This window comes from Panthera pardus, unplaced genomic scaffold (genome assembly GCF_024362965.1).
Source record: "Panthera pardus isolate Hobbes unplaced genomic scaffold, ASM2436296v1 HiC_scaffold_18, whole genome shotgun sequence".
NCBI lineage: Eukaryota > Metazoa > Chordata > Mammalia > Carnivora > Felidae > Panthera > Panthera pardus.
The window spans coordinates 14,694,844-14,721,615 of NW_026526743.1; the positions used below are offsets into that span (position 1 = coordinate 14,694,844).

General features: G+C 53.5%; 3 protein-coding genes and 1 long non-coding RNA gene across 7 annotated transcripts in view; 3 read left to right on the forward strand and 1 right to left on the reverse strand.

The window, feature by feature from the left end:
* FCGBP (Fc gamma binding protein) overlaps window positions 1-2,078 on the forward strand; it is a 40,961-nt gene extending 38,883 nt beyond the window's left edge. The window contains exons 19-20 of the mRNA XM_019432077.2: window positions 1,510-1,778; window positions 1,903-2,078. Of these exons, the coding sequence (XP_019287622.2) occupies window positions 1,510-1,778; window positions 1,903-1,912 (279 nt within the window). The 3' untranslated portion in view covers window positions 1,913-2,078. The remainder of the gene's footprint in view (window positions 1-1,509; window positions 1,779-1,902) is intronic.
* LOC128778028 (uncharacterized) lies at window positions 924-5,573 on the reverse strand. The gene is made up of 2 exons (XR_008423347.1): window positions 4,543-5,573; window positions 924-1,866 (listed from the first exon to the last, which is right to left on the reverse strand). It is a non-coding gene; the product is annotated as an uncharacterized LOC128778028 (long non-coding RNA).
* Window positions 5,574-6,077: 504 nt separating this feature from the next.
* Window positions 6,078-16,892, forward strand: FBL (fibrillarin). Its single transcript, XM_019432082.2, has 9 exons — window positions 6,078-6,212; window positions 11,622-11,774; window positions 11,881-11,982; window positions 12,071-12,165; window positions 13,313-13,483; window positions 14,202-14,334; window positions 15,651-15,763; window positions 16,532-16,677; window positions 16,788-16,892. The coding sequence occupies exons 1-9, from the start codon at window positions 6,203-6,205 to the stop codon at window positions 16,810-16,812; spliced, it is 948 nt and encodes a 315-aa protein (XP_019287627.2). The 5' UTR covers window positions 6,078-6,202; the 3' UTR covers window positions 16,813-16,892.
* Window positions 16,893-17,182: 290 nt separating this feature from the next.
* DYRK1B (dual specificity tyrosine phosphorylation regulated kinase 1B) lies at window positions 17,183-25,482 on the forward strand. 4 transcript variants are annotated; one of them, XM_019432079.2, is made up of 12 exons: window positions 17,824-18,118; window positions 19,376-19,539; window positions 20,574-20,693; window positions 20,781-20,969; window positions 21,134-21,281; window positions 22,143-22,429; window positions 23,151-23,297; window positions 23,384-23,524; window positions 23,832-23,867; window positions 23,952-24,147; window positions 24,541-24,647; window positions 24,742-25,482. In XM_019432079.2, the coding sequence occupies exons 1-12, from the start codon at window positions 18,040-18,042 to the stop codon at window positions 25,111-25,113; spliced, it is 1,986 nt and encodes a 661-aa protein (XP_019287624.1). In that variant the 5' UTR covers window positions 17,824-18,039; the 3' UTR covers window positions 25,114-25,482. The 4 variants fall into 4 exon arrangements, with proteins under 4 accessions (XP_053761916.1, XP_019287623.1, XP_019287624.1 ...); XM_053905941.1 differs by lacking the exon at window positions 17,824-18,118 and adding an exon at window positions 17,183-17,334 and having other exon boundaries at window positions 23,832-24,147; XM_019432078.2 differs by having other exon boundaries at window positions 17,823-18,118; window positions 23,832-24,147.
* Window positions 25,483-26,772: the final 1,290 nt, after the last annotated feature.

Below are 26,772 nucleotides of genomic sequence, written 5' to 3' on the forward strand. Positions count from 1 at the left end.
CATCCATCCATCCATCCACACATCCATCCATCCATCCATCCACACATCCATCCATCCATCCACACATCCAGTCATCCATCCATCCATCCATCCATCCATCCACACATCCATCCATCCATCCATCCATCCATCCACACATCCATCCATCCATCCATCCATCCACACATCCATCCATCCATCCATCCACACATCCATCCATCCATCCATCCACCCATCCACCCATCCATCCACACATCCATCCATCCATCCATCCACACATCCATCCATCCATCCATCCACACATCCAGTCATCCATCCATCCATCCATCCATCCACACATCCATCCATCCATCCATCCACCCATCCACCCATCCATCCACACATCCATCCATCCACACATCCATCCATCCATCCATCCATCCATCCATCCATCCACCCATCCATCCACACATCCATCCATCCACACATCCATCCATCCATCCACACATCCATCCATCCATCCATCCATCCATCCATCCATCCACACATCCATCCATCCATCCACACATCCAGTCATCCATCCATCCATCCATCCATCCATCCACACATCCATCCATCCATCCATCCATCCATCCATCCACCCATCCATCCACACATCCATCCATCCATCCACACATCCATCCATCCATCCACACATCCATCCATCCATCCATCCATCCACACATCCATCCATCCATCCACACATCCAGTCATCCATCCATCCATCCATCCATCCATCCATCCATCCACACATCCATCCATCCATCCATCCATCCATCCACACATCCATCCATCCATCCATCCATCTATCCATCCATCCACCTATCCATCTATCCAGGTATATCTACCTATCTTTCCAATCATCTGCCAGAGGAAGACCCAGACCCAAAACATTTAGAAAAAAAGAACTTTTCTTTCAAAGAAGGTTTTCCAGAGCATCTAACTTTATAAGGATTAACTCATCAGTGAAAAGAGACAACAGTTATTTCAAGGAAAAACTCAGATAGGGTTACCAAGGTTACTGAGTCCACAGCTTATGATAGAGAAACAGGAATTTTCTCACATAACTGTGATACTTTCCAGGTCATTATTTGTCTTTAGACATCAGCATTGAAAAATTAAGTCATGCAATTGCTTTTGTTAGAGAACCAATAACTTACAGGACATGCTTAAAGCTTCTTTTATTTTGAAAAGTAGAACAGGATGATGCTGGGGTTTGATCATGTATTTATCTGTCTGGTATAAAGTGCTCCCCACCATCCTGGCTGCCCTTAGAATGCTTTGTGCATGACCATTTATCCACTGATGCGTCTCTTTGTCCATCTGTCCTCTGTCCTTTGAACCTCTGCCCAAATCCCCAGCTAGCTGTGTATGCATCTCTCCATTCAGTGCATCCATCCACATCTTCATTGCTTTCAGCACCTGCGTCTCTTTTTTTTGCTCCTTGAACTTCTTGTCTTGCTTGGAGTCTCCATCCTGGTAACACTCTGTGTTTTCCTCAACCACCACCAGGTCAATGGTCTCCAAGTGGCTCTCCCAGCTGAGGTATTAACATCTGTGTCCGTGCGTCAGAACCCCGATGGCTCTGTGCTAGTCCAGCAGAAGGCAGGGGTCCAGGTGTGGCTTGGCACCAACGGGCAGCTGGCCGTGATGGTCAGCAGTGACCATGCTGGGAAGCTGTGTGGGGCCTGCGGAAACTTTGACGGGGACCAGACCAATGATGGGCATGACTCCCAGAAGACAACATTGGAGAGCTGGAGAGCGCAGGACTTCTCCGCATGGTGAGGGATGTAGCATGGAAGCCAGGCCACTTGGGGCAGGGGCACTGGGGCCCTCGTGGGAAGCAGAAGGTCGGGGTAGGTGCTCAGTCTGCAAGAGGAAGTGCTAAGAGTCTGTCTTTTACAGTCACAGCTGATCAGCCATCCACCAGGAATGAGGACTTCAGGACCTGACCCTCCTGGAGACTGAAATAATTGGAGAGTGCACAGTGTCCCTGTGTGCCCCTACCCTGTTCTACCCCTTTGATGAGCCACTGAGGCCACCTGTGAAAGCACTGAATAAATATCTTGGGCTAACCTGCATGCTGATGTGTGTGCCTTATGCCTTCTCCTCCATGACTCTCCTTCTTGCACAGCAGCTGTCAGATGCCTGGGGCATCTGGCACACAATGAATATTTATTGGGGGGTGAAAGGATGGGTGGATGGGTGAAAAGGAGGGGGAAGGGAGGGAGGGAGGAAGGGGACATGAATGGGTGAATGAGGGGTGGAGAAATGGGAAGAGGAGGAAATGGATGATTAAAAGAGTGGATGAAGAGAAGATGAACAATTGGATGGAGGGAAGGGTCAAAAAGGGAAAGAGAGGGGCTCCTGGGAGGCTCAATCAGTTAAGCGTCCGACTTTCAGCTCGGGTCATGATCTTGTGGTCTGTGAGTTCGAGCCTCGCATCAGGCTCTGTGCTGACAGCTTGGAGCCTGGAGACTGCTTTGGATTTTGTGTTTCCCTCTCTTTCTGCGCTTCCCCTGTTTGCTCTCTATCTCTCGCTGTCTCTCAAAAAAATAAAACATTTAAAAAAATTTTTTAATAAAATAGGTCCTTTCAAAGGTAAGCATACTCTTACAATAGGACTCAGTCACTTGACTCCTAGAACTCTTTACCAAAAAAAAAAAAAAAGAAAGCATATTTCCACACAACTATCTGTACATGAATGTACCTAGCGGCATTATTCGTAATAACCAAAAACTGGAAACAACTCAAATGCCCATCATTGTGTGATTCCATCTGTAGGAAATGGGAAGACAGAAGTATTCTGAAACTGGGTCAGGTGATGGTTGTACAATTACATAAATTTCCTAAAATTCACTGAACCATACATATACTTACGGATTTTATGATATGTAAATTATGCTTTGACATATCATTTAAAAATTAACATGTTGCCGATACTACTAATAGGGAAAATAAGAAAATGGGAGGGGCGTCTGGGTGGCTCAGTTAGTGAAGCATCGGTCTCTATGATCTCGGCTCAGGTCGTGATCTCACGATTTGTGGGTTCCAGCCCCACGTCAGGCTGTGCCCTGACAGTGCGGAGCCTGCTTGGGATTCTCTCTGTCTTCCTCTCTCTCTGCCCTCCCCCAGTCATGCTCGCACGCTCGCTCTCTCTCCCTCAAAAACAAATAAATAAATATTTAAAAAAAGAAAAAGAGAGAAGGAAGGAAGGAAGGAAAGAAAAAAAAAGAAAAGAAAGAAAGAAAGAGAAAGAAAAGAAAAGAAAGAAAGAAAGAAAGAAAGAAAGAAAGAAAGAAAGAAAGAAAGAAAGAAAGAAAGAAAATGGGAGAATGAATGGATTCAGGGCACGTGGTAGGATTGGCTGGGCAGTATTAGGGCCCACTTGGGTTTGTCATCATGAATCCAAAGTGAGACCAGCCAGCCAGAGTGTGGGTTTTTCTCTATCCACATTCAGCTGCCAGGATGCAAGTGCAGAGGAGAGAGAGGGTAGACTCAGTTGGGTAAAAAAAAAAAAAGAAAAGAAACAAGTACAAAGAGTGAGGGTATGAGCCACGGAGTGGTAGTAAGGATGGATGAGGAATCATCCTGGGCGGTGGGAATGGTGTGATCATGAAGGGGGTGAGGGACAGGGAAGAGGTTAGTTTAACGGATTGATGGCTGAAGGGTCATTGGAACAGTAGTTTTAGAGGGCATGAGTTGGAGAGACCTGACGCGATGGGCAGACACTGAGACGCATGGAACTCGATTCTGAAGGGGCTGCGGTTTGGGCGGGGGTATCGCTCTCTGGGGAGGGGTCTTTCTCCCCCACTGGGCTAGGACCTCTGGGCTGCCACAGTCACCACTGTGTCCCCACCCCACCTGGGGTGTGAGCATGGGAAGGAAGGGTTGGGTGGAGGACAAGATCACTAGAGGAGAGAAGGTCAAGGCACTGAGGGGCCAGAACAGTTGAAATCACCAAGAATCACGGTAAGAGGAGCCTGATTGACAGCAGGCCCGGAGCAAAAGTTATGAGGTGAGCCGCGGTGACTTTGGAGAACAGGCAACAGGAATGGGAGCTGGGGCTACAGTGTGAGTGCACAGACTTCAAAGTCAGAGGCTTAGGGAGGAGGCAGAGAGGACACGGTAGGAAGATGCAGAGGAGAGTTTATTCTGGAGTTCTGGGAGCTAGGCAATGAGGAGCTAGGAGGGTCTCACCCCATCTGCAGGCCTGGTGGCTTGAGGGCTGAGTTGAAGAAAACAGCCCCTTCCTGGAAGGGCTGGACGGAAGGCATGCCTTCCGGGCAGAACTGTGTTGCGGTCAGAGCAGGAAGCTAAAAGGTAGGTTCAGAGGGAGTTGGGCATAGGAGAAAACTGGGGAAAGCCCTCGGTGCTCCCCCCTTCTCAGCCCCGGGTGTTCTGTACTGTCCCCATCCTGGCCCCGACCACTCTGGGCTGACACTGTCAGGGCACCTGTCTGCTCCAAGAGGGCGGGGCCTAGGACTCTTGCAGCCACCATTGTGTCCCCGGCACCAGACCAGAAGGCGCCCACTGACTACTCACCGGAATTGCCAATTTCAGGGCTGCGGAGCAAGCTGGCAGGTGAAACACCTCAGAGCCAGGAGATGGTGCCAGGATTCCAGAAAATAGGGCTGGCAACCCTAAATCTGCCCTGTCCTCTCAGTATTTTCGTCCTTTAAAAAAAGATCCTGTTAATTGGAAGGGAAATAGTAAAAATCCATAAGAAGTAGGTGACATGATCCCCAACTGGAGCCATCTGATTATTACACAGCCTCCAGAAATGCCGAATGAACTTAGCAGATTCTCCATCTTAATATTTAAACAGATTTTCAGAAATGCTTCTGTGTGGCTGGAACACCCCGCACATAGAACGCAAAACAGCATGGGTTTTTTCATTCACTTGGTAACATTTACTGAGGACCTTCTCTGTGCCAGGCCCAGTTCTAGGCACAGAGCGATACAGCAATGAATGGAACAGACTGGTGCATTCTCTTGCAGGTTTTTAGTAATTTCTCATAGTAGCACTTGTCTGGCTTTGCGGGATGAATATTAACATCATTAAATTACAAAGCACAAAATTCCCCCACGCTTACGTAGACTCTGCTCACTCCTCACTCCTTCCTCTGCCTGCACCCTGACGTCGTCTATCCTCATCTGCTGCCTGATCCACTGCCTTAGGCCCCTCCTTGGTCTTCCTACTCTCATGGCTACTTCCACACTGTTTCCCACATTCACTGTGATCCCCTGTCAGATCACATCCCTTCTCCGTTCAGGAAACTTCCATAGCTCCATGTCACTCCGAGTAAAGGGCAAAGTCCTCGTCATGGCACAGAAGGCCCAGCGCAACTTCCCATGTTACCTCCCTGCTCTCCTCTCCTTCCACTCTCCCTGCTAACTCTGCCCCAATCACACCCCTCTCTGTGTCTCCAACCCTCCATGCCCTTCCTGCCTCAGGGCCTTTGCACCTATAATCCTCTCTACCTAGAATTCTTTTCCCCCCACGTAGGTGCATGCCTCACTCCTCACCTTTAAGCTCTTTGCTCAAATCACCTGATGCATTCCTTGACCACTGATTAAGAAATGTCACCGCCCCCCCCCCCCCCCACAGTTCTATTTTCCTTCCCTTCTGTTATTTTCTCCAAAGCACTTACTGCCTTCTAATAACTCCCACTAGAAGATGAACTCCAGGAGGGTGGGGATTTGTATGTCTTGTTCATTGCTGTATTCAGTGCCTACAACAGTGCCTAAATGCTTTTACCAGTGCATGAACGGGAGCCCAGTATGGTCCCTGTTCTTAGGGGTGGATATAGGTCAGGGAAGGCTTTTGGGTGTAGAAGGATCCTTAGGGAGTTAATTGGAAATAGAGAAGAGGGACAGAGGGCAAAGCCTGGGGTGAGCCCTGATTACGGGATTGGAGGTGGGGTGGGTTAAGAAGAAGCAAGAAGCGCATTCAAGGAAGCGATCTCTCAACAAGCAGCGCGTTAAGCCACCGACAAGGCGGGGCCCTGAGAGGCTGGCGAAGCCCCGCCCACAGCGCGCGCCCCCGGCCCCGTCCCCGGCTGGGGCTCCGAGGGGCGGGGCTGCGAGGCTGCGTCACACGCCGTACGTCGCCGCGCATGCGTTCCTTTCCACGTGCGAAAGCAGCGGACTCGTGTAGTCTGGGACGCTCCAGAGTCCTGACCCGCCGAGTTGAGCTCTCTCCATGAAGCCAGGTGCAGGCCGGGTGTGGGGTCCGGGGTCTGGGACTGGAGCCGGCACGAATCGAGGGGCCAGACCGGAATCGGAGGGGCGGGGCCTAGGGGCAGGGGATCCGGTCTCTTGTGGGGAGGGGGATCCTAGTTCCGGTCTTCTGTGGCGAGGGGGTCTTGGTTCATTCAGCCTTGTGACCGACGCTGAACCGGGGGATCGGGTTCCTGGTCTGGAGATGTGTGACTGGCTTCGGAGGTCACGGTCGTGAGTCGAGGGTCCTGGGCCTGAAATGGGGGTTCCTGAACTAAGATTCATCTCACTGAGGCCATCATTAGGGGTCTTGGGAATTGGACAGGGGGTGGCAGTCGGGGGTGCTGATCCAGAGTCTGGATCCAGGCATCTGGTGTCTTGGATCTCTGGCCTTGAGATTTGGGGATAATGTCTTGGTTCAGAAGTGGAGAGTCCCGATTTGGGCTCGGGGAGAACCAACCCCCTTAGCCTTCCGTATCACCGCCGCAACGATCGTCCCCTTAGCCCCCAGCCTGGCTTCTCCGAGAGGGCCGTGGTGAATGAGGACTCCCGGCTTGATAGTTTGTGGCCTTCTCTGTCCCACTTTCCCGCTCTCTACTCTCCCGAGGGGGCGGATCCCTGAGGTTTGAGTGATCAGAATAATTCGCGTGAGAACTTTCACAAGCCCAAGATACGATTCGTGTGGGGTGGCGGGGGAGAGATAGTCACAGGAGAGGAGTGATTTTATTCATTTGATTTTCCCCGAGACTCTGATGAACCCACCCCTCCTTCCCTCGTGGCAGATTGAGGAGTGCTGGCTTTGACAGCAGAAAGGTGTCAATTTAATTCAGTTCTTTGCTTCTGAAGCTACTGTGTGGCCTTGGGCAAGTGGCTTTACCTCTCTGAGTCGGTTATCTCATCAGTAAAATGGCGCCCAGTTATAATTTAGCAAGATCGTGTTAAGAGAAAACTAGCATACTGCAGTAATCATTTGCAGTGCTAAGTGTACAGATCAACAGGTTGTACGTGGTAACCTCACACGATGTTGTATGTCAATTACATCCCAGTAAAGCTGAGGAAAAATAGCACAGTGCTTGACATAATAGTATTGCCTCTCATTGTTATCTTTATGTTTCTTCTCAAGAGGAACAAAGGTTCCTCTCCCTGGTGTCTCAGATCTTCTTAAATCAGGCTGTGCCCCTCCCCCAATTTGCTCCACTAGAGTTTAGGGGAATCTTCCACTGTGACCCAGAAGGTATTTCCTAGTGCAGGTTTTCCTTGTTTGTTTTTTTCTTTTTTTTTCTTTTTTTTCTTTATTCCATGTGTGGAGAGATGGGGTCATCTGGTGGGAGGGGGGAGGGTTTGTGGATCCATGCCCCCTCCCAAGCTCCCCTTCTCTTCAGCATTTGGGGATCTCCTGATGAAATGGTGTGGAGGCTGCTGGGCTGTGTACCTCTGACCCTGTGATCCGATACACCTTCCTCCCAACCCTTCCCTCATTGTGTTAGGATTTCAAGTTGCCGAAGTTGTCTAGAGTCGGCCCTTCACTAAGGATTTGAGTCTGATTGAGAGAAGAATCCTTTGGGGGATTTTGAGCAGGGACGGGATGCAGTCTGATACACAGCTTTAAAAGGATCAGCTTCTGGCTTCTGTGTGTGAAGGACGTCAGGATAGCAGAAGTGGAAGCAGGCACATCAGTGGGAAGTCTGTTGCCGTGATCTAGTAGGAGATGATGGGGTGTGGCCCAGGGTGGTAGCCTGACAAATTGTCACAGTTTGGAAATCTGTTTTGAAGATGGAGCCAGCAGCTTGTATGTGGGTCTAAGAGAGGGGTCAAGGATAACTAAGGGTTTGGGCATGTGTAACTGGAAGGATGGAGTGTCTGGTTTTGAGATGGGGGAAGGTTGTGGGAGGAGAGGAGAGCAGGTTTTAAACTTGGGGTCCGTTGGACCCTCCCCCCCCCCCCAAACTTCTGGGAAAGTGTGTGTGAACGTGTGCTTTCCCGAGGAACCGGTACTCCTAGTACAATTCTCTGGGCTCCTGGAGCTGAAATGGATTAGACTAGGTTTTGAGACTCCTGCCCACTGCACCCCATGCCATGCCCACACTTCTCAGGTCTCAGTTCCATCAGGCCTGGGTTGAGTCTCTTAGGCCTGGTGGTTTCTCCCCTAAGTAGGAGGAAGGGGGACTCACTGTCCCCTCACTGAATACTCAAACTGTGTGCCAGGCTGTGTATTGAGAGAAGCGATTTGTGTATATTAAGCCATTTGCTTATTCTTTACAGCTCTGCGAGGCGGGCACTGTGTTACAGCTGTATCTCCGTCTTAAAGATGAGGTTTTCAAGATCCCCATGAACCTTCCCTACTCTCTAGGGCCGTGAATGGCATGGCCATCGCCCTGTAGGGGATACACGAACTGCTTGAGGGGAGGGGACCAGGGCACTCTGGTCACCATGTCATCACCCGCTTCCTGAATGAACGTAGAGGGTGCTTTTTCCTGGAGGCAGAACCTGGGGGTTTAGGAGTCTTCAGCAGACCAGACAGTTGATTAAATGCTTACCAAGCCCGCCACACTTTGTGCCAAGTGTGTGCACGGTGCTGGGGGGTGCAGTGTGACCGAAACAGTTAAAACATCCCGTTCCTTTTGGCCTTGATTCTGGTGCAGGAGTCAGGCAGTAATAACGTAAAAACTGCCACGTATGATAATTGCCAGGAAGAACAAGAAAGCCAGGTCAAGGTAGGGAGCCCAAAGACCCTTCTGAGGAAGGAATGTTTCACCAGAGACTCGAGTGCAGTGAAGAAGTGGGTGAGCCCAGCAAATGTCTGCAGGAGCCAGGAAGTGGGAACAGCAAATGTTAAAGGTTTAGAAGCTGGAGGACGAGCATGAGGAGGAAGAGCGTGAGGCCCAGCATAGAAAGAGTGAGGTCAGAAAAGTCAGCAGAGGCCGGAGCCTGGTGACGGCGGTTCTTAGTTTGGGCTGCACGTTTAGAATCTCCTGAGGAACTTTATTTATTTATTTATTTATTTTTAATTTTTTTAATGTTTATTCATTTTTGAAAGACAGAGAGAGACAGAGCACAAGCAGGGGTGAGGTGGAGAGAGAGGGGGACACAGAATCCGAAGCAGGCTCCAGGCTCTGAGCTGTCAGCAGCACAGAGCCCGATGCGGGGCTCGAACTCACAAACTGTGAGATCATGACCTGAGCCAAAGTCGGATACTCAACCGACTGAGCCACCCAGGCGCCCCCTGAGGAACTTTAAAAAGCCCTATGGTCAGGCCCCTACACTGGACAACTAATCAGAATCACTCTAAGTCCCAGGGATTAGCCAAAGGTGAGGCCCACTGATCTGGGGCTTTGGAAGCCAGAGAAAGGAATTTGGGTTTCATTTTCCTTTTTTTTTTTTTCTTTTCTTTTTTTCAATGTTTATTTTTGCTTTTGAGAGAAAAAGAGAGCACAAGCAGGGGAGGGGCAGAGAGAGACAGACACGGAATCTGAAGCAGGCTCAAGGCTCTGAGCTGTCAGCACAGCCTGACATGGGGTTGATGTAGGTTACTGTTAACATCCTGCTTTTCTCGGTTGGGTAGCAGATTGGCAGGATCCATTGTATTTTTTCCCTTCCTTCCTTCCTTCCTTCCTTCCTTCCTTCCTTCCTTCCTTCCTTCCTTCCTTCCTTCCATGTTTATTTATTTTTGAGAGAGTGGGGGAGGGGTAGAGAGAGAGGGAGACAGGGTCCAAAGTGGGCTCTGCGCTGCCAGCAGTGAGCCCGATGCTGGGCTCAAACTCGCAAACTGCAAGATCATGACCTGAACCGAAGTTGGACACTTAACTGACTGAGCCACCCAGGTGCCCCTGGGTTTCATTTTCAATGGGATGGAAAACCGTTGAAGGGATTTGGGCAGGGGCATGAAGAGATCCAATTTGCAGGTTGAAAAAGGTCAGTCGCTAGCTGCCATGTGGACAGGAGACTGCAGGAGTAGAGGGAGGAGAAAGGTAGGCACCTCTGAGTCGTGTCTGGGGAGTTCTGAAACTGTCCATTTTTAACACTTCAATCAGGAATGGCGCTGAAAAGTTCTGCGTTTTCATCGTTAACGCCATTACGAGGCACGAAGCTTTCATAGAGGTGAATATGATGTGCCTTTCCCAAAACCCTAGCAAGCTTACTACTAAACAGTTTTATATCAAGTGAGATGATTTTTTAAAGCATCACTAATTTTCGCACTATTATTTTATAACTTGTGTGATTGGCTGAAAGTACGGCAGAGCTTAGGGAACCGCCACAGGAAAATACTGAATCTGTTAGTACCCCGAATTCCGTCCGCCTCTGCCGTTGTTTTGTGCTCAGTGAAGGGAACGAGTTTGCCCTGGCCTGAGCTCGTGAAAATAAAGCCTCTCTGAATCTCTTTTTTTTTCCTCCTGACTTTGCATGACGTCCACAAGCCCTACACTGCTTAGGCACTGTCGCCCATCCATAAAGGACAATTCAAGAGTTTTTCTCTTTGTTTTTTTTCCCCCTGAGCTGGGAGGGACTTCTGCAAGTTTGCAAGCAGGGGGGTCAGATAGCAGAAAGGATACATCATGCCGACCTCCCCTCTGTTTGGGGGTTGGCACTTTTCTTCCAGACGAGGGAGGGCATGGAAATGTTTCCAAGGTCTGAGGGACCTTGCTGCCACGGTGCATGCGCACAGGCGGGTATTTGCGCTTCTCCAGACTAATACTGAAAATAGAATGGAGGAGCACCTAGTGACTTAGTCGGTTAAGTGTCTGACTTCGGCTCAGGTCGTGATCCCATGGTTCGTGAGTTCGAGCCCTGCATCGGGCTCACTGCTGGCAGCGCAGAGCCCGCTTTAAGGAAGGAAGGGAGGGAGGTTGGGAGGGAGGAAGGAAGGAAGGAAGGGAAAATACAATGGATCCTGCCAATCTGCTACCCAACGGAGAAAAGCAGGATGTTAACAGTAACCTACATCTCCCCTACCCGCACCCTGTAATTTTTCTCCCTTTCGATACTCAGTATTGTATGAGTTTTGCATTTATCCCCTTGGCCTCTATTTTGGTGGGGGGAGGGGGCATGGGGCGTGGATTACCACATATATCAACACGGCATGGCATTGTTTAATTTTACTTGTTGCTGAACTTTATAAAAGGTACTATGTTGGGTGTGGTTTTCTTCAACTTGCTTTTTCACTTAACATTATGACCCTAAGATTTTCATAATCTATCTGTTGTGTGTAACTGTAGATCCCGTCATTGTTGATTATGAATGTGCCCCTGTTTTATTTGCCCATTCTGCCGATGGACATCTGGGTTGGGCCCGATTTTTTGGCTACTGTGGATATTTGTGGACACCCTCCAGTGGAATTACCAGATATAGGAATAATAACATCTCAAACTTCGTTGCCCTGATTCCTGTTTCTGTTGCCACGACAGGTTTCAGCCCCCGTGGGGGCGGCTTCGGTGGCCGAGGAGGCTTTGGTGACCGTGGTGGACGTGGTGGAGGTCGAGGAGGCTTTGGTGGGGGCAGAGGTCGTGGTGGAGGCTTCAGGGGCCGTGGCCGAGGAGGAGGAGGAGGAGGACGAGGTGGTGAGTGACCTTGTAGGGGGGATGCAGTCTGGAGGCAGTGCCTGGGCTTGGGGCTCAGGAAGGAAGAGATGGGATGTCCCTGTGTCACTGCATCTCTGCCTTGTAGGTGGAGGGTTCCAGTCTGGTGGCAACCGGGGTCGTGGCCGGGGAGGAAAAAGAGGAAACCAGTCGGGGAAGAATGTGATGGTCGAACCCCATCGGCATGAAGGTGAGTGAGGAAGGCGGGGAGCTGCTGAGGGTGGGGTGCGGTGGGGTGCAGCCCAGAGTCTTCACCCTGCACTGGTCCCCTCACTTAGGTGTCTTCATTTGTCGAGGAAAGGAAGATGCGCTTGTCACCAAGAATCTGGTCCCTGGAGAGTCAGTTTATGGAGAGAAGAGAGTCTCCATTTCGGTGAGACCAGGGCCCTAGCTGATGGGGTAGCCAGCCGTCTGGTCTCCCTCCCGCCCCACTGTGCATCCTGTGCAGGCCAGCCAGAGGGTCATCTTAATACCCGAGTCCGATCCCTGTGGCCTTCGGGTCAAAGTCCCAGGTCCTCAGTGTGGCCCAGAGGACTGTGTGCATTCCAGCTCCCCCTCCCTACTCCCTCACCTCGCATCTTCCAGCCACACGGACCTCCTTGCTCATCCCCCAGTTGTGTGTGTGGCTGGTTCCTTTCACCCCCAGTGTCTCTGGTCGGATGTCACCTTGTCTTTCTCACATTGCCACCTTGCACCACCCACTCTGTCAGAAGCAGTCCTCACTGCCCACCCTCTGTCCCGTTATCCCATTTTCTTAATGGCCAGGCCCACTCCTGCTCAGGGCCTTTCTGTGTCCTCTCCTACTGCCTAGAATGCACTTCTCCAGACAAGTCGCACAGTCCCTGCCTCCCTCAGGGCCTACTGCAGATGTCTCCTGGGCTCTTCCCTGGCCACCCTTTCTCGTTTTCACCTGCTCCTTAGCCCACACCCCATACTTCATGTCCTCTTTCCTGGCTTGATCTTTTCACCTTAGCACCTGTCACTGGTTCCTGTACCATATGTGTTAGTTCTGTGCATACTTAGTCCTTGAGGACAAGGGTCGTTGTCTCATTCTCTGTGCATCCCCGATGCCTGGCGTAGAGTCTGGCACACTGGGCGTGCCGGCACAGTGAATGGTTGTTGATTGATCGCACAGGTCCTGCTGTTGTCTCGTATGATCTTATCTCTGTGTTGATCGTCTGTCCCTGCCCCTTCTACCTGAATCAGTAACCTCCATGAGTGGGCAGGTCCTGCATGTGTTGTGGTCATTGATGTGTACCTGTGTTCATTTCTCTCTCTCTTCTCTCTTGAGAGAGAGAGAGAAGCAGGGCTTGTGCTTGCCCGATGTGGGGCTTGAACTCAGGAACCGTAAGATCATGACCTGAGCCCAAGTCAGATGTTTAACTGACTGAGCCACCCAGGTTTCCACCTGTGTTCATTTCTTGAACAATGAATGAGCGCCTGGGGCCCTGGGGATGAGGGCAGTGGGGTCTAGCACAAGAGCCCAGCACTGACTTCCATCCCCATCTCTCCCGGCCCAGGAGGGAGATGACAAAATCGAGTACCGTGCCTGGAACCCCTTCCGCTCCAAGCTGGCAGCAGCAATCCTGGGCGGCGTGGACCAGATCCACATCAAGCCAGGGGCCAAGGTGCTCTACCTCGGGGCTGCGTCCGGCACCACTGTCTCCCACGTGTCTGACATCGTAGGCCCGGTGAGTGGATGGAGGGGTGAGTAAAGGCTGGTGATGAGGTGGAAGGAAGGGAGAGGCTGCCCCTGCCAGCCTGGAGGCAGTGGCCTTGGCTGCCTCCCTGTACCGTGTAGCTTGGGGCTAGGCCCTCCGTCTTCAAAGTGCCTGTGGGTGGAAGGAGCAGCTTGAACGCCTGGTCTCCAAAGCCTTGTTCAGCCTCACTCCTGAGTTCTTAGCCTGGAGGGAAAGGAGCTGTATAATTTAGTGGTTAAAAACCCCGGGCTCTGGTGTGGCATTTAACAGTGAGGTGGCTTTCAGCAGTTAATAACTTAACCTGTCTGAGCCTCCGTTTATCCCTCTGGAAAATAGGGTTACTGTGAAGATAAACGAGTAAATTCCTGTAAAATAACAGAGCGGTGCCTGGCCCATTGTAAGTGTTCTTAGCTGTTAAGACTTCATCTCAGTGCCCTAGCTTCTTCGTTTTAAGGCCGTATTGAGGGACTCGGCTCTCAGATGAGCAAAGCGGGATTGAATCGAGCAAAGCAGGATTGAATCACTGTTGGCCGGTGACTTCATGTCTCTGGCTCTCACTTTATTCATCTGTAAGATGGACATAACAATAGTTGTTAAATGGTAGGGTTTTGATATGGGGATTTGCATGGCCACATGCAGTGTTTGGGCCCATAGTGGGTGTTCCATCTAAGAACCAGTATCAGTGTTTCTGTTTTTTGATTTATTGTAGGACGGTCTAGTCTATGCAGTTGAGTTCTCCCACCGCTCTGGCCGTGACCTCATTAACTTGGCCAAGAAGAGGACCAACATTATTCCTGTTATTGAAGATGCTCGGCACCCACACAAATACCGCATGCTCATAGGTAGGGGTCCAGGATTGTGTAGTCCAGGCCACTCCAGGTTTCCTGGGAAAGGTGGCCAGAATCCCGATCTGAGTGGAAGCAGAGTGAATGAGCAGGCCTCCTGAGTCTGCAGGAATGAAGGGGGGGAAGGGGAGGGGGAGGCAGGTGAAGTTGTGGAATTTGGGTGTTTGGCAGGCCTGAAGGGCCAACCTCCTTCGATCTCCTGCGCCTCTCCCTGGGCACCCCCATACTTCCTGCCTCCCTCCAGAACATGGTACTTTTCACGCTGCCCCTGGCTTATGTACAAAAGCCCCCATCCTCCTCGTTGTCTGGTGAGATCATAACCCAGAAAGCACAACCTGAGTGTGGCCTTGGCTGAGAGGGCCGTTGTGAATATTACTTTGTTTTAAAAAAAAAATTGGGAAGCATGATGTAAAACTGGAACTCCTTATAAACAACCCTCAGAGGTAACTGATAGGAGCAATTTAAAAAGCTGCTTTTCCCAATTTCAAAAAGTCAGTTTTCATTATACCCTCTTTTTTTTTTTTTTCTAATCATACCAGCTTAAAAATAAGACTTTGCAAAAAAAAAAAAAAAAAAAACCACACACACACAAAACTTTGCATTTCGCTGGTTTTCTCTGGAGTTTTTTTTTCCCCCATGCATTCATACAATACCCTTTGTCCTGCAACTTATTTATTTATTTATTTATTTATTTAGACAATCCTGCAGGGACTCTGGCCTGTAAGTGCTTTCCTTTACTTGCCTTTTACTTAAATGAATTTTTTTAGCATTTATTTATTTTCGAAAGACAGCATGAGCAGGGGAGGGGCAGAGAGAGAGAGGGAGACACAGAATCTGCAGCAGGCTCCAGGCTCCAAGCTCCAAGCTGTCAGCACAGAGCCCGACGTGGGGCTCAAACTCAGAATTTGTGAGATCATGACCTAGGCCAGTCAGACGCTTAACTGACTGAGCCACCCAGGCGCCCCTTTACTTGCCTTTTTGATGAGTGTCTGTTTACCCCCCATCCCAAGACCTGGGAGCATCTCGAGGACCAGGTCTGGGTCTGACTCATCTCTGTGTCCCCCACACCCGGCCCGGGGCTGGCCACAGAGTAGGTGGCAATCGTGACTTACAAGAGGAATGAATAGATGGTGTGACTGGGTTTCTTGGACCCATCCTGGGGGTACTGCAGAGGGAGGGAGATCAGTGGCGGGGATGTGAGACTGGAAGCAGGGGAGACTGCCAGGAACCTGCTGGTAACAGGGCACAGGCCTCATGGGAGGAGCTGAGAAGATCTAACATCCAATTTGTAACTGCCACTTCTTTCTCCCTAGCGATGGTGGATGTGATCTTTGCCGATGTGGCCCAGCCAGACCAGACCCGGATTGTAGCCCTGAATGCCCACACCTTCCTTCGTAATGGAGGACACTTTGTGATTTCCATTAAGGTACAGGGCTTGGTGGAATCTAAGGTAGGGTGGTCGTGTCTTCTCTGTAACTGCCAAGCAGTCAGTCAAAACGAGGAGGCCTCCATTCTCGGATGCCTCATCCAGCCAGCTCTATCCCTGCCCCAGTCGTATAGCACATGGTGAAAAATGTCTGCAAAACGAAAAGGCTTTGGGTTTGGCAATAGAAGGTACTGGTCAAGTGAATAATTGTGGAGTCTGACCATTTGAGTTTGAATTCCAGCTTGCTCTGTGACTTTGAGCAAGTTACCTAACCTGGGTACCTGTTTCTTCATTAGTCATATCTCTTTCAGTGTTGTCTGTAAGGATTAAATTTATCAATATATATGAAGTGTTTAGAACAGCATGGTAGAAAATAAGTTTTAGGTAAATGTTCGGTGCGTTTTCAAAAACGTTGTATTTTAAAATAAAGATCCTCAGCCAGATTCACCATTTGTTGGCCTTTTGTTACATTTGTTTTTGTATTCTCAGCATTACTATTGTTAAAGAAAGAGAAAATAAAAACAAAAACAACCCTGGGTATAAAATTTAAACACTAGCTTTTAGATAAATAGGTCTCTGTTAAAGTCTTCTGTTGTAAATCCAAACCAACTTGAAGAAAGACTGTGATGAAGTCTTTTCCCTCCACTCCCAAAACCTGAGTTTCACTGAGTTTCCAATAAAAAACAAATACCTGTGGTTTAAAGAGCAAAAGAAAAAAAAAAGAAGCCCAAAGCCTTGCTGCAGACTTCCAAGTTCTCTCTTCTGCAGGCCAACTGCATTGACTCCACAGCCTCTGCTGAGGCCGTGTTTGCCTCTGAAGTGAAAAAGATGCAGCAGGAGAACATGAAGCCCCAGGAACAGTTGACCTTAGAGCCTTACGAAAGAGACCACGCTGTGGTGGTGGGCGTGTACAGGTGAGCAGGGGGCCCTGGAAGCCACCAAGACAGCCCTGCGCCTTAGCCCTTGGTAGGAGTGCCGGAAAATGGTGACAGGCTCTGAATCCCCTCTCTCCTTCCTCTCACAGGCCACCTCCCAAGGTGAAGAACTGAAGCCCAGCGCCATCTGGATTGCGAGAGATTGTGTTGCTACTGTTACACGTGTGTTTTTCTATTAAAAGACTCATCCATTGCTCCCGTCTGCTGATTGCTCAGCGACCTCCATTCAACAGAGCGCATGCTCCCTTGGTCAACTGGCGCGGTGGTGGGGGGTGGACGAGCTCATCCGGTCACACGTGCGCATGTTCCTTTCTTGGCTGCCTTTTGCGCAGTCGCAACCCGGGTTTCGGCGTTTGGGCGGGGTTGGTAGCTTACTGTGCGCGTCTACCGGTAAGCTCCGCTGCGCGCAGGCGCGGAGTGTTACCTTGGGTCACGTGGGTGAAGCGAATGGGGGGGAGTGGGGGCGGAGCCCGAGGCGGGAGGTGGGGGCCGGTTTGTTGTGGTCGCCATTTTGCTGGTTGCATTACTGGGTAATCGGGGCCCTGGCTCGCCGCGTCCGCCGGATACTTTCAGCCAGTGGGCAGGTCTGAGCTCGGGCTTCCCGAGCAGCTTGAGTCCCCTTGCCCGCGCCCTCAGGTAACAACGCGGCTACAGGTGGGGTAGCACGAGCTCGCGGGGAGGGAGCAGTACGGACCCGCCCTGCCCGCGTCGCCGCGAGACTTAGCACGAGGCCGAGGGAGGAGGGCAGGGGGGCGGCGGGCAGGTGCAGGCCTTGCCTGGCTATTCATAGTCGGATTCTTGGAAGGGGCCGAGCCCGAGGGAGCAGTCTTGGGAGTGAGGCTGGGAGGGGGTAGCGGGGCCCCGCTCCCGCCCTTTGTTTGGGCTCGAGTCCTCCGGCTGCATCGTCGTCGCCTAGCAACAGCTGTTCTGGACTGCGATTGGCTGAGCTCTTGGCAGCAGCGGCCAATGGCACGGTTGTTGCCATGGCAGGTGCGGACTGCCAAGCTCTGCTCAGCCGGCCCCGCCCGCCGGGGCTCCGCCGACCGGGGCGGGCCTCCAGGGTGGGGGGCGGGACGCCTGGGTCCCCAGGGGCGGGTGGCTGCGCGGGGCGGGGCCGGCGGGGCGAGGGTTAACCCACCCCTCCCCCGTCCACCTGCTTTCCCCTTCCCCCGCGTGCCCCGGGCTGACCCTCGTTCCCTCCTCTCCCCACCCCCGGCGGCGGCGGCTGCTGCTGTTGTCACCCACCGGGCCGCCTGTCCCGCTTGCCCTCCCCGCCGCGGGGCTTGCCGGGCCGGCCGGGCCGGGACAGGCGGCCGTCTCCTCTCTGCCACCGCCGCCGCCATGCTGGCTGCTCGCCCACCCCACTGGGGGCCCCACCGCGCCCCAGCCCCCCGTGGGCCCCGCGCCAGCCCTGACCCGGGTAGGGGGTGGGTGCTTGGAGAGAAGGTCCTGCCGTGGGAGGGCCCCGGGGAAGAGGTTGTTTCGGGCGAGGGGCGGGGGAGCTCCAAGAGAGAGGAGGGATCGTGGAGTGGCAAGGCTTGGCATAGAAGAAAGGGAGTGCCATGGGAGAAGGCCTGTGGGGAGAGGATTTTGGTGTGACAGGTACTCTGTGAGGGGAGAACTCTATGTGATATTTGGGGAATTTGGTTCTGGGGGCCTTCTAGGAATTGGCACAGTTGTGTATTGACCCTGGTGTAGAGAAGAGTAACTGGAGAAAGGGCCCTGGTAGAAATCTTGGATGGGAGGAGGAGGGGAAGATCCAGTGTAGGGGAGAGAAGGGCGAGGGAAGAGAAGCCTCCTTGCTCCCATCAGGGAAAGTGAGCCTTGCTTCTGAGGGGGACCATGAAGTAATACGGAGAAGAGCCCCGATGTGCCACGGGAGCAACTACCTGGAGCAGTGGTCCCTGGTGTGGGAGGAAATGTTATAGGGAAGAGGTCTTGGCATGATATGGGGTGGGTCCCCTGGGGGGTGGGGGCTGGTGGATGGGAATGCCATGGGGTGGGACTCTGTTGTATGGAGATAATCCTATATAACAGGTTAATCTTGGTGTGGTCCCCAGGACCCTGATGTGGTTTTAGGGGCCTGCAGAGGACTCTGTCGTGGGTTTGGAGGGGGGCCAGAGTTGTCTCATGTGGTTTGGGGGGATCGTAGAGCTCTCTGGATTGAGGGATCTACCGGGAAGGGTAGATCTTGAAGTGGAGGGACCTTGCTGTGATACGAGGAGATCCTGATGATCAGGGAAGACTGCAGGAGGGCAAGATCTTGTGTGAGGGGGCATCGGGGAGGGCCATAAGTAGAAATGGGAAGCGAACAGTGAATCCTACTCTCTATATTGTCTGTGGTTTCTATCTTTTTCTTTTCCTCCCCCCCAATTATTGGTGTCTTTCTGTTCTTTCTTGTCATGGTCTATATCCCTGCCTGGATTGCAATCATTCCCGTTCACATGTTCCCCTCTTTGTGCCACCTACTTCATTTATTTGGTAATCATCTGTTGAGGGACTCCGCTGTGCTCCCACCCCCACCGCTTCTCTCTGTCCCTTCTCATTACCACCTGTTGCTCTTTTTCTCCTCTCCCTGTGCCCTGCCTTCTTTCTGATGTCTACCTCTTTCCTGCTTCGTACTGTCCCATACATCCCCTTGTTCCATGTTGTTCCCCTGCCTCCTGCCTGCTCTCAGGTCTCAGCGGCGGTGGCAGCCGAGGTGCAGGATGCGAGAAGGCGCCCCCCGGCCGGGCTCCCGCTCCAGGCCTCGCTCCCCTGCGGCCCTCTGAGCCCACCATGGCCGTCCCACCAGGCCATGGTCCCTTCTCTGGCTTCCCAGGGCCCCAGGAGCACACGCAGGTATGCTTTCAGCTGGCTCCTTACCTGCCTGGGGTAGGGGGAGGCTGGGGACAGAAGGGTCTGGGGGGTGAAAGATAGTTTGGTTGCCCAAAACAGTTTCCTTGGGGCATGAAGGGTCCATCTGGAGTGGAAAATAATAGAGGAGTTGCTGGCAGAATCTGTTTAGAGAGCCTGGGTTCAAATCCTGACATGGTGGTTAAATTACTTAGGTTCTCCCTGCTTCAGTTTTCTAGAATTCTGTAAAATGGAGCGAGTAATGATACCTACCTCACAGGGTTGTTGTGAGAATTAAACAAGTTAATGAAATGCACATAAAATGCCGAGAACAGTGCCTGGCACGTCGAAAACACTCAATGAATGTTCACTAAGGAAAAAAGTTCCAGAGTGAAAGATGGCGGAGGGAGGTGGGGTGAAAGTGGGTGAAGGTTGAACCCAAAGGATCCTGGAGCCAGCAGCACCTTAGGGTGCAGAGTAAAGACATTCAGGGGTAGAGACTGTTTAAGGCTCTGAAATGTAGAGCTTAAAGTGGGACAGAGTAGAAGATCAAGGTGCTGGATCCTGAAACACTGGGAAAAATGGTGCAGAGTTGGGGGTGAGGGATGAGAAGACTCAACGGGACAAGGGTAAGAAAGAAGGGAGCCCTCAAGATGGGACACCCAGAATGGAGGGTCTCTCGGCGAAGGACCGCAAAGGGCAGAGCCAACGTTTTCTGTCTGATCTCTCCCACTGAGGTTCGGAAAGGAGTAAAGGTGTGGGATGGAAGGTGAGGGGTAAACAGTTCCCCATTCATTCACTCGGCAAATCTCTAATGACTGTCCGCTATGTGCCAGGTCCTGCTCCAGGCACCGGAAATGCAGCAAGAACCAGAGAGTCTCTGCCCTTGGGGAATTTCTATCCTAGTGGGGTTGTCACATGATGACCGAGTAACTATGTGCGTGTGTAACCATGATGACCCAGTCACCCATACAGCTCTCCCTCTGGAGGTCAGAAGTGCACGCCTGTCCTCAGTGCCCACCCCTCGCCCTGCCCTGCAGGTATTGCCTGATGTGCGGCTGTTGCCACGGAGGCTGCCCTTGGCCTTTCGGGATGCGACCTCAGCCCCGCTGCGCAAGCTCTCCGTGGACCTCATCAAGACCTACAAGCACATCAATGAGGTGGGCGGGGGCCCGGCTGGGTGCTGAGGGGTCCTGGCTGCCAGCACAGGTCACTCAGCAGTCCTTATCTGCTGGCCGGCTGGGCAGGTATACTATGCGAAGAAGAAGCGGCGGGCCCAGCAGGCGCCACCTCAGGACTCGAGCACCAAGAAGGAGAAAAAGGTCCTGAACCATGGTTATGACGATGACAACCACGACTACATTGTGCGCAGTGGCGAGCGCTGGCTGGAGCGCTACGAGATTGACTCACTCATTGGCAAAGGCTCCTTCGGCCAGGTGTGGGACGCACACCCTGACCCAGGGATTGGGGGGCATGGGCACCCACTGGTATTGACCCACAGAAAAGTGGTGCTTTGTTCTGTCCCCCATCCCCCTTCCCATCCCCTCCTCCCCATCCCCCACCCCCATTCCTCACTTTGTGACATGTCCTGCCCTGGCAGGTGGTGAAAGCCTATGATCATCAGACCCAGGAGCTGGTGGCCATCAAGATCATCAAGAACAAAAAGGCCTTCCTGAACCAGGCCCAGATTGAGCTGCGGCTGCTAGAGCTGATGAACCAGCATGACACAGAGATGAAGTACTACATAGGTGAGGCCTGGGGCAGCCATACACCCGGTACAGGATGGGGCTAGTGTCTTCAGGGCAGGCTCTGGTCTGTAATTCCCTGACATCAGTGATTCTCTTGCCGCCTTCATGATTTCTGACCTATTCCCAGCATAGTGCTGACCAGAATTTATTGGGTGCTCACTAAGGGTCAGGCTTGTTGCAAGCACACGTTGAATCAACTGGTTTCCGTATGACCACAGCCCTGGGGGGGAGGGGCATCATGGCCCACAGCTTGGAGTAGAAAAGGAAGTATTCGGGCGCTATCACTTGCCAAAGGCCACCGAGTTTGTACTCAGTGGTGCTATAATGTCACCAGGCAGTAGACTCCAGGGCCTTTACTCCTGACGTCTGTGTCAGTCTTTTTCCTCTTTCCCACACTGATTCCTCTTAGAAAAAGCAAGAGTAGATTAGAGAGTGTGTTTCTTGAAATACATATGGTTACAGTAAATGGAAAGCGAGTGTCCTCTGCCACAAAAATAAACAGAACTGAGACTAAAACAATGTTACAAAATTAAGGACATGGCGAAGGGTATTAAAGACCCATCAGCACCAAAGAGAAACGTTCTCTTTCATTTATCAGGAAGTTGGAGAGAGACTTGAAAAAAATGAACTTCTCTTAATCAAGAAAATATTTTTCTTGACGTGAATCAAGTTACAGACCGAATGGAAACACCCTGACCAGCAGCTGCCTCCCGTGGGCACACCACTATCTGTCCGGTGCTCACACGGCAGAGTCAGATCTGCTTGTGGCCTCTCTCCCTATTACTGTGTGTCCCCGGCTGCCACTGGCCCTCTCTGAGGCTCCGCTTCACCAGCGGCCCATTTCTGCCTCCTTCCCCGCAGTGCACCTGAAGCGGCACTTCATGTTTCGGAACCACCTGTGCCTGGTGTTCGAGCTGCTTTCCTACAACCTGTACGACCTCCTGCGCAACACGCACTTCCGCGGAGTCTCGTTGAACCTGACGCGGAAGCTGGCGCAGCAGCTCTGCACAGCGCTGCTCTTCCTGGCCACGCCTGAGCTCAGCATCATTCACTGCGACCTCAAGCCCGAGAACATCCTGCTCTGCAATCCCAAGCGTAGCGCCATCAAGATCGTGGACTTCGGCAGCTCCTGCCAGCTTGGCCAGCGGGTGCGGCGCGGCACGGCCCGGGGGCGGGGCTCGCGGCGTGGGTGTGGCAGGGGCGGGGGCACCGGTGGCTGGAGCCCGAGGGGCGGAGCTAGGCTGGGGATGGGGTTGCAGGGCCCAGCCTGAAGTGGCCTGGCGGGTGCCTGAAGGGTAGTATCGGGATGAGATGTTGGCTGTACGGAGGGGGGGGTGGGGGGGGGGGTGGTAAAAGTGCCACAGGATGTAGTTCCCAGTAGGAAAGGAAGCGTGAGGCCTGAGGAGGCAGCGCCAGTGTTGAGGCTGCCAGATGTGGGTAGAGTGAAGTTGGGTTGGCTTTGAGCTTGGAGTGATGCTTTGCTAAGTTGTTTGCCCTGTGCCCTTCAGAGGGGACGGGTGCTTTAGTTTTGCAGCTTCATGTGAGCAGACATTTGAGATGGCTTGGAAAGGGTCTGGATTGCGGGGGTGGGAAGGGCCTGGGCTTGCAGACTGCCAGCCTCTGATGACCAGGGTCAGGCTTTGGGATGGAGATCAGGGTGAGACTAGGTCAGCAGAGACTTCTGAGGCTGGTGAATAAGATGATGGTAGTGGCTCCTGGAAAGCAGGGGTGCTGGTAACATCCAAGTTTGGAACCTCCGTCCCCGGTTTTGGTGAAAGGAAGCTTGTCTCAGCTTGGGGTATGGCCATGGCACCACTAGGGGAGGCTGGGACCTCTGACTGCTGCCTTCTTCCCTGCTCCGCCCCCCAGATCTACCAGTACATCCAGAGCCGCTTCTATCGGTCGCCTGAGGTGCTTCTGGGCACACCCTACGACCTGGCCATTGATATGTGGTCCCTGGGCTGCATCCTGGTGGAGATGCACACTGGAGAGCCCCTCTTCAGTGGCTCCAATGAGGTGTGCTCCCGAGGAGGGGGTGTGCTGGAGGGGACAGAGGCCTGGTTGGCCTGATGACCCTGACTGCCCACCTGACTGCTCCACAGGTGGACCAGATGAACCGGATTGTGGAGGTGCTGGGCATCCCACCAGCCCCCATGCTGGACCAGGCACCCAAGGCTCGCAAGTACTTTGAACGGCTGCCTGGGGGTGGCTGGACCCTACGAAGGACAAAGGAACTCAGGAAGGTGCGGCCCCTGCCCCACGCCGCTCCTCCCACCCTGGTGGCCCCTCACTCTCTCACACTTGGGGCTTCCTCTCTCCCTGCTTCCTCTCCCTTGTGTCTTTCCCTTCCTTCCTCTCCCCCTTGTCTGTCCTCTCCTTCGTCCCAGCCCACCCCCCCTCCCCCGTCTCTCCTACCCACCCCACAACTCTTCTTAGCTTCTCTCCTTTCACTTTCTCTCTTGTGCCTCTGTTTCCCCGTGTGTGTCTCCCTGCCCCTCCTGCCCACTGACGGCCACTCTCTTGCCCCCCCTCCCACCCCCTCCCTGCCAGGATTACCAGGGCCCCGGGACACGGCGGCTGCAGGAGGTGCTGGGCGTGCAGACGGGCGGGCCCGGGGGCCGGCGGGCGGGGGAGCCGGGCCACAGCCCCGCCGACTACCTCCGCTTCCAGGACCTGGTGCTGCGCATGCTGGAGTATGAGCCCGCCGCCCGCATCAGCCCACTGGGGGCTCTGCAGCACGGCTTCTTCCGCCGCACGGCTGATGAGGCCACCAACACGGGCCCGGCAGGCAGCAGTGCCTCCACCTCGCCCGCACCCCTTGATACCTGCCCCTCCTCCAGCACCGCCAGCTCCATCTCCAGCTCTGGTGGGTGCCCAGTGCCAGGTGGGCTGGAACAGGAGGGTGGGCAACATGGGTTTGGCCTGACCTGGGGGACCTTGCCACTGGGCCTTCATCTAGAGCTTTGAAACTGTGGGATCCTGGACTCCGGAACGGGTGGGGCAAGAGAGCTCTGCCTGGCTGTGACCTGATCTCTGAAATTGCGCTTGGGCTCACACCTCTGAAACTGCTTCTGACTCTGAAAGCCAAAACTGAGCTCTGATCCTTAATCTCAGAATTGGGCCCATCCTTCAGATAGGCTCTGATCCCAAAGCCCAGGCGTGGGCCTGAGTCGCCAGCCAGACTCAGCCACCCGAAAACCCAGCCACCACCTCTCCTCACCCTAAGGCTTCTCCTCATTTCCTCCCCTGGCACTTCCAGGAGGCTCCAGCGGCTCCTCCAGTGACAACCGGACCTACCGATACAGCAACCGATATTGTGGGGGCCCCGGGCCCCCCATCACTGACTGTGAGATGAACAGCCCCCAGGTACTGGGGCCTTGGGGACCTGGGAGGTGGATAGTGGGTTATCTGGGCTTCAGGACCTGGGTCTCCATCACCCACTATTCCTCTGCTCCTTTAGGTCCCACCCTCCCAGCCGCTGCGCCCCTGGGCAGGGGGTGATGTGCCCCACAAGACACATCAGGCCCCTGCCTCCGCCTCGTCACTGCCAGGGGCTGGGGCCCAGTTACCCCCTCAACCCCGATGCCTTGGCCGTCCCCCATCACCAACCTCACCACCACCCCCGGAGCTGATGGATGTGAGCCTGGTGGGCGGCCCTCCGGACTGCTCCCCACCTCACCCGGCGCCTGCCCCCCAGCACCCGGCTGCCTCAGCCCTCCGGACTCGGATGACAGGAGGTCGTCCACCCCTCCCACCCCCTGATGACCCTGCCACTCTGGGGCCTCGCTTGGGCCTCCGTGGTGTACCCCAGAGCACGGCAGCCAGCTCATGACCCAGCCCCCTCCCTGGGGCCCCTCCTGAAGCCATACCCCCCATCTGGGGGCCCTGGGCTCCCATCCTCATCTCTCCCCTTGACTGGAATTGCTGCTACCCAGCTGGGGTGGGTGAGGCCTGCACTGATTGGGGCCTGGGGCAGGGGGTCAAGGAGAGGGGTTTAGGCACACCCTCCTCACTAAGGACTGGACCCTTGGCCCCCTCTCCCCCCCCCCCTTGTTTTCTATTTATTGTACCAAAGACAGTGGTGGTCCGGTGTCGGGGGGAGACCCCCTTCACCCTAGGGCCCTAGGAGGGGGTGGGGGCAGGTAGGGGGAGATGGCCTTGCTCCTCCTTGCTGTACCCCCCAGTAAAGAGCTTTCTCACACGCCTGCCTGAGAGTTTGCAAGGCCTCGGCTCCCCTCACCTGGCCCTCAGAGGCGTGGTGGGGAACGGTGTTTGGGAGGGGGTGCCAGAAAAGCTCTGTCATGAGGGATGCATCCCTGGGGAAGTTATGGCTATTGGCGCAGACACGGGGCTGCAGGAAGTCTGGGGCTACGGAATCCTAGACGAGAGATCCTGGATAGGATCCTAGCCCATGTTTGTCTTTAACGTGGTAAACACAGACCCTGAACGAGTACACGCCCAGCTGTGGCCTGTCTCTGGAAAACATCAGGATCTGCCCTAATAAGCCAGGGCTTCCACAGAGTCTGCACAGGAGTGGCTCCTTATGCCAGGCAGGCATCTAGTAGGTGCCGAATGCTTGCAGCAGGCCTTATTAATGCCATCTGGGGAATGGCAGGCAGGCAGTGTAAAGTACAGACTTTACCCCACCCCCACCCCCATGTCTGGTCTTACCCTTTGGAACCGTGACGGAGCAAAGCATTTTGAGATTCTCTGGCAGAAAGATATTCCCGGGGTTTCAGGTAAGTGGGTCTGTTTCCATAGCAATTTGGAAACTTAAGTCTCCCAACCGGCCAGTCAAGAGCCTCCTGATTCAAAGGTACCTACCGTCTCCCGCCATTGGGGCGCGGCGCTTCCTGGGAAATGGAGTTATACGTTGCAATCCCTTTTGCCGCTTTTCGTCAGGGGACTACAAAGACCAGAATTCTTTTCGCTCACGAGTTAGGGCCAGTCTCAGGCAGCCAATCGGTAGTCAGAGGTGGACGGGGCCCGGATGCTTGAGGCGGGCTGTAGAGAAGGAAAAAGCCGTGATTGGGTGGCGTTGGTCAGGCTGTTCGCCGGTGTTGAGTTCTGTCAGGCGCGCGGAAGGTGGGCCACTGTGCTGCTCCCCGAGACTGAGCAGGTTAGGCGTCCGCGGTCACAGAGCAGGAGGGAGGCGCTGAGGCCTGAAGCGGCCCCATCGCACAGAGCATCACCAGCCGCGGTGTCTGGCCCAGCTCACAGGAATCCCCGGTCGGTAGGAGAGAAGGGTGGACGCCGTTACGGACCTGCGGGTGTTCGGGAGGGGGCGCAGTGTGGAACGCTGAGGGGACCCCAGACGAGGCACGGGTAGGGAACATTCCCGGAGGAGGAGGAGCTGTTTGAGCTGAGACCCGAAGACCGGATGTTTGGGGTGGCGGTGGTGCGGTGGTTTGCGCACAGGCAGCGACGAGAAACAGCCTGTTGTGTGAATATGAACTGCGGGTGATGAGGTGTTGGAGAGCTAATTGAAAGT

Excerpts from the sequence above, each read along its gene's own strand:
- DYRK1B (XM_019432078.2), top strand. The coding sequence starts at position 18,040 with ATGCTGGCTGCTCGCCCACCCCACTGGGGGCCCCACCGCGCCCCAGCC. Across the intron at positions 18,119-19,375 it reads CCGCGCCAGCCCTGACCCGG|GTCTCAGCGGCGGTGGCAGC; the intron begins GTAGGGGGTGGG and ends GCCTGCTCTCAG. Across the intron at positions 24,648-24,741 it reads GTGAGATGAACAGCCCCCAG|GTCCCACCCTCCCAGCCGCT; the intron begins GTACTGGGGCCT and ends CTGCTCCTTTAG.
- FBL (XM_019432082.2), top strand. Across the intron at positions 11,775-11,880 it reads AGGAGGAGGAGGACGAGGTG|GTGGAGGGTTCCAGTCTGGT; the intron begins GTGAGTGACCTT and ends TCTGCCTTGTAG. Across the intron at positions 16,678-16,787 it reads GTGGTGGTGGGCGTGTACAG|GCCACCTCCCAAGGTGAAGA; the intron begins GTGAGCAGGGGG and ends TTCCTCTCACAG.